This window comes from Mytilus edulis, chromosome 13 (genome assembly GCF_963676685.1).
Source record: "Mytilus edulis chromosome 13, xbMytEdul2.2, whole genome shotgun sequence".
Lineage (NCBI taxonomy): Eukaryota > Metazoa > Mollusca > Bivalvia > Mytilida > Mytilidae > Mytilus > Mytilus edulis.
The window spans coordinates 54,980,260-54,986,846 of NC_092356.1; the positions used below are offsets into that span (position 1 = coordinate 54,980,260).

Consider the following 6,587-nt stretch of genomic DNA (forward strand, 5'->3'; position numbering starts at 1 on the left):
TAATGAAAACTACCATACATTATACATATAGATAAAATGAATTTAAACGTAAAAACAGAAACATAAGTACACTTTTACCTGCTTTCTTGTTTTGCGATTTTCGAGGCTCTTTAACTTCGTATTTAATTTGGCCTTCCAACTATTTTCATTCGAGCGCTTCTGATGAGTATAATGTAGACGAAATGTTGACCATATTAGAGCCTTGTATCTTTAGTGATTTTTTTAAAGTTTTTTTTATGTAGTGATGTTACATCACAGTCCAAGGTGAATGAGAGGGTTGAGTGTTGAATGAAATAAGTTTAACCCCTCCACATTATTTATGTGTCTCTCCAAAGAAAGGTGCATGTTGACAAGGAGTTATCAGGTTGGTTTTCTTTATTTGAGTGGTTTCACATTTTGTAATTTCGTGGTCGTTTACAGCTTGGTAAACAGTAAGGGTTTTTCATTGATAAAGGTCGTATACTGACCTGTATTTGTTCATATCTGGGTTCATTGATCTTTGGTTAATGTTGACTAATTTACAATCTATCCATCTATTTATTTTTGTATTTAATGTTAAAACACACAGTTATTTACTAGTGACATTTTAATACAACGAAATGATCAATATCTAAAGATACAGTGCTTTTGTTGTTCTTCTTAATCTTGCAAATTGCTAAAGGGATTTCAAGAATTTAGCAACATAACCCCGTCACAAGATTGATAACTTCAAAAATATCAAGACGATTAAGAGCTTGACATATTACATAAACGCTTTTCTTTTGTTGAAGACTGAATGCTGACCTCATATTTTTGTCGTTGGGTTGATGTATACTCAATTAAACATTTATCTAATATTTATATACTTTTCACAGTGATGTTCGTTTCCTAGGATTATTTAATTGTTTGTTGCAGTGGCGTTTCCCTAACAGACCTCCAATAAAAATTATCGCAGAAATCAAGCTGCATGCTGCCATGAAATACAGCGAAGCTACGTAACTTCCAGTTACATCCCTCAAATAACCTGCAAAAAAAAAGAATAATAAAATGTTTTCGTCATGCCGGTCTTAATCCTCGCCTCTTTAGTACCTCACAAACATACACATAGATATAGGAAGATGTGGTGTGAGTGCCAATGAGACAACTCTCCATCCAAATAACAATTTATAAAAGTAAACCATTATAAGTCAATTTACGGCCTTCAACACGGAGCCTTGGCTCACCGAATAAAAAGCTATAATGGGCCCCAAAATTACTAGACTAAGTGTAAAACCATTCAAACGGGAAAACCAACGGTCTAATCTATATAAAAAACGAGAAACGAGAAACACGTATAAATTACATAAACAAACGACAACTACATGCACACATGCACACATATGAAACACTAAATATATTTCGAAGAGTGAACACTGACCGTCAGTGTCCTTAATGGTGATTATAGAATCTGATACCAAATTGCGAAACAATTATAAAAAATAATCTTCGTGCCATATATCTATTTTCACAAAATTACGCATCTAAGTTTATGATGTATGTAGATGTCAACTTTGGTTAAATTGTGTTATTTTGTTGCTTTGTTATTAAGGTCAACACCACGACTTTTAGATAAAAAAAAATTTAAACGTAAGTTTGATGTATAGTCTTACCTATAAATGGAGCTGCTAGACCGGATGTTATTCCTTCGCTGAACATAAGTATCCCTATTGCTGATCTAAAGTTTTCCATTCCTAGAAAATCTCCAATAATTGCTGGAGTCAATGCAAATAGACAACCTGCACTTAGCCCACTTATTACTCCATAAACAACAAAGTGCCAATATTTCGTGTATAAAGGAGCTAATGCCATACTTATTGCTGTTATGGAACTGGTTAAGATAACGGATTGATAATTCTTCAGAATTTGACGATCAGTTATTACACCATTCATAATACGTCCAATAAAGTCACATGTGTTTACTATAGAGAGGAGAATTGCAACATCGTTCACACTGATAATATTATCTTTAGCAAACGGTGCTATATAAATAACATTATATATTACTCCGATACCACCAATACAAAAGACTCCTATGTAAATACGCATAAACCAATGCTTGAATAGGGTGTAATCCACTATGACGATTAACCATTGTAACAGCCTGTTTGAGAAGGACTTTTTTGTACCAGAACAATCTTTACTCTCTGAGTGTGGTGAATATGAATCCTTGGACATGTTTTTGAGACATGATATTTTACATTTTTTAGTATCTTCTTGTTTATATACTTTATTAAGCATATGACTTCCGCGATAATTTGACTTTTCATTTTTTTCCTTAAAATTAAAGTTCTGCTTTTTGTCCAAAAAAGTTTCTGGTTCAGATTTATAAGCTGTCATATTTTCATTATTTTCTTGATTTTTACATTTTGTTTCCCTTTCCTTTAAGCAATTATTAGATAGTGGTCTTAAAAGTAAAGCAAATGCAATAATATTCAACTGAACACCCCCTGTTATTAATAAACCACCCCTTAGTCCATACTCTTCTATTAGATATGTATAAATAGGTGGAAAAATCAGCCCTCCTAATCCAAATCCTGCTCCAGATATTGCTTGGGCTAAATTTCTCCTTTTAACAAAATAAACTCCAATCAAGTATGAAACTGGTCCATGTAATAGAGCAAATGCAATTCCTGAAACAACACTGATATTAATTTGCATACTGATTTTCAGTACTGATAAATTCATAAGAAAAAAATTATCCTAACATATTTTATACAAAGTGGATAAATTCAATGAATTTCATGAAATCGCTTGTTCTGGTACTTCTAGTTTCAAATATGTTCTTACTACACATGATACATATCATGGTACGTGTATCAATGCTATAACTTTTTTTTATATTCGAGCTAAACTGACGGGTGTCATGTAGACTAACCACGTGTTTGGCGTAAAAGTCATAAACCTGGTAGCTTTGATGAGTTTCTTTCATAAAGTGATGATTTGTTTGAAGGAAAACATTCTAAAGCAACTAAAAGGAAATTTGATAAAGCAGCCACAGTAGAATTTTTTTAAATATTTAACCCCAATTAATGACTCTCATAGGGTAAAACTACTGTAACCCCTTTAAACATATTAAAAATATTTTCTTTATTGCAAATTTCTATACCTTATACACCATACGATGTTGCTTTTTGTATATATGTATCAAACGTAATTGCTATTTCCAAATTAAATAAATCAAGACCCATATATGGTGACGAAGTTAGTTTTAGGACGGCTGCCACAAATGAACAAGGGACTGTCCCCCTCAGATCACCTTTTTCCTTTTTAATTTTTGAAGGGGTTTGTGTTACTCAATCTTTAGTTTTACAGTTTTGTATTATGTGTACTGTTGTTTTTCTTTTCATCTTTTTCGTTTTCGGCCTCGAAGTTGTCAGTTGTTCTACGAATAATGGACTTCGAATACACCCTTAAGCTTCTTATTTCTTTTATAAAGTTTTCTTTTTATTCAGTAAAGATTTACAGTTAAATACATATTTTGTATTCATTAAAAAAAAAATAGTACATGAACCTTCATGAGTTCCAACTAGATCGGTGGAAAACTTTTATTAGTAACTTATATACCCCGCCACATTCTGAATCAGACTGTCCCAAGTCAGATGCCTGTAATTCAGTGGTTCTTGTTTGTTGCTGTGTAACATATTTGTTTTTCGTTCATTATTTTATACATAAATCAGGCCGTTAGTTTTTTCGTTTGAATTGTTTTACATTTCCCCATTTCTGGGCCTTTCATAAATGTCTATGCGGAATTGGAGTTGCTAATTGTTGAAAGCCGTACAGTGACCTATAGTTGTTAATTTCTGTGTCATTTGGTCTCTTGTAAAGAGTTGTCTCATTGGCAATCATACCACACCTTCTTTTTATATTCACTGAGATAGCTTTGTCAGTGGAGTAATTGTTAACAGCGTGTGCAATATTGTTTTAAAAAGAAAAAGACGTATAACTCCTGTTTGTTTTGTTGTAGTTGCAATTGTATGTGTTTTGAATAGTATTGTCAATCAAATTATAACTAACAGTATCTTACCTAATATTACCCCATATGTTAAGATCAGTACCTTAACAGAATTGGCCAGACTTGCGATGATAAAAGACGTCCCTGATAATACACCTGCCGTTATCGCAAGCTGGCGTGTTGAGAAAAATCGTAAACCAATTGTTAAAAATGGTAAAGCTACAAATATTATGTTAAGAATTACAGAGTTCTTTAATGTGTGCATGTGCTTTTTAACTTTTTTGATTTTAGGTTTTCTGCGTTTTTTATTGTCCCAAAGTTTTGTCTTGTTTGCATGTGAATGAATAGATTATTATACGTTAATGATACAGGAACACTATTACAAATTAATAGAAAGACATCTGTAGTATGTGAAGGCTTGTAAGAGATAATATCATGCATGTTCCTTTCTATTGTTTAAAATAAACAAATGTGAAACAGAGTACAAAATACAAGTTTGCAGTCCATAGAATCACATTGGTCTGGCTATAAAATTTGTCAAAAGATTTGATAGAAATTATAACATCAAATGTTTACTACCCATTCGATTTCTAAAATTTCGACGGGTCACATGTGGGTCACATGTGCTGCAGGATCTGCATACACTTCTGGAACGCATGAGACCCCTCCGGTGTTTGGTAGGGTTCTTGTTGCTACGTCTTTAGTTTTCTATGTTGTGTTTTGTAAACTGTTGTTTGTATTTTGGTCCTTTTCTTTTTTGTCATGACGTTGCTTGTTTATTTCTAACTTTAATATGAATTTGAATATCCCTAAAATGGCATCGTTCGCCTTCCTTTTAACGAAAATATAAAATACAAAAAAAAACCCAAAAAACCACATATAACCGATGTTAGAGTACTCGCAGTTACTGAAAGCTAGTTTAAAGCAAATTACAACTTATCAATAAATAATGTTTCCCAGAATAAAATATCAATCAGTACACATAGAACACATTTAGTATAGAGACAATACAAGTTGTCATATATCATTAACTATATCCACTTAAATTAAATCTAATGATCGTACGACGTCTATATCAAATATCTCCTTTTGTATACATATTCGTAGCACAGCACTCAAAAGAATGCATTTGTTAAACAAAATGCCAATATTAAGTCTTTGAAACAATAGTACACTTGATTGTTTTTAATATTAGTGTGGATTCATTCAATTTTGTGGGTACTTATTTCCGTGATTATAAGAAAACATGTATTTTCGTCGATACTTGACTGCGTGGTTTTCAAAATTTCTTTTTACAAGACTATATTAAATGTGTATTTAGTTGAACATTATAATTCGTGGTTCTCCTGTACCCAAGAAATCCACGAAAATAAGAACCCCACGAATTATAATGAATCCACAGAATTTTATTTGCACTAAAATAGAATATTAAAAATTCATAAATCTTAAACCAACAACAAACAACAAACAGATGTTTTCAGCTAAAATGGTTTGAAAAACTTATACTTACATAAAAAGTTATAAGTAAACTGAAATACACCGGGAATAATTGACGTGACAGTAGACGAGGAACCAAATTGATCTACAAATCCATTGAAGAAAACACCCATACCTTTCAGTATCGAACCGATTATACAGAACTGTACAGTGGCACCTTGGATAGAAAATAAAGTACTTTAGAAGTGCGTCTTTCTTTTATTTTTTTTTACAAAAATTCAAGTATCAATTTTAAGGCACTAACCATTGATCTTTTGTGTTTAGCATGTTTATTTTCTCTCGGGATAAACATTTTTCAACTCAAATATAAAACAAAACTATTGTTTGTAAATCAATGATCTTATTAATATTTTGTTTCGTAATTTCAATAGAAACCAACTATATTTTTCACTACCGGTAAGACACAATTGTTTTTCTCTTGAAATTTTGACAACAATTGGTTAACTCCGCCCAAAACAAAAAGGATGAATGTCTGGTAACCTAGAGAGATCTATGACAGTTTCAGCTTGAGATAATTTTTTCAACTATTTCAATAGTTTATCAAGTACAACTTCTTTTTGTTCAATTATTTTATCCATTTCCAAAATCATTTTATTTATCTTACCCGTTAAAACAACCCAAGCCCATCCACTATCTACATTCTTATTTCCGTGTTCTAGTCTTGACAACTTTCCCTCAACGTTGCTTCGTTGATTAGTTATACATTCGTCTTCCTCATGTTGTTCGAAAGACAAACTTTCTTTGTCATTTTCAGTCATTACGCCAACGTTATTGAATCTTTATATACTGTATAATATTATAAACTTCATAAGTTTCAATTTTAGAATACATTTCGTTCAAAGAAAGAAACACAATCTTCTTTTCCTTTTCGAATTGGTAAAGAAAGTACATTGGGTTTATGGCATAAGACTATCCATGAAATATGCCGAAACAAATATAACATCAATAAGGTTTGAACCTAGTATTTACTATTATTAAGTTTGATTTTCTTTAAATAAAAATAACACTTAGTAAATTTGGTGCTTCCAAAAGTGCTTTTCTAAATTTACATCCAAAAGGACCACTTAAACCCCCGACAAATGGAAGCAAAAGATAAAATAGTTGAATACTTGAGGAGATT

General features: G+C 31.7%; 1 protein-coding gene across 1 annotated transcript; it reads right to left on the reverse strand.

Annotated features, from left to right (window-relative positions):
* Positions 1-631: 631 nt before the first annotated feature.
* LOC139500412 (monocarboxylate transporter 12-like) lies at positions 632-6,371 on the reverse strand. Its single transcript, XM_071289152.1, has 6 exons — positions 6,072-6,371; positions 5,481-5,624; positions 4,033-4,189; positions 3,348-3,400; positions 1,629-2,690; positions 632-1,003 (listed from the first exon to the last, which is right to left on the reverse strand). The coding sequence occupies exons 1-6, from the start codon at positions 6,223-6,225 to the stop codon at positions 849-851; spliced, it is 1,725 nt and encodes a 574-aa protein (XP_071145253.1). The 5' UTR covers positions 6,226-6,371; the 3' UTR covers positions 632-848.
* Positions 6,372-6,587: the final 216 nt, after the last annotated feature.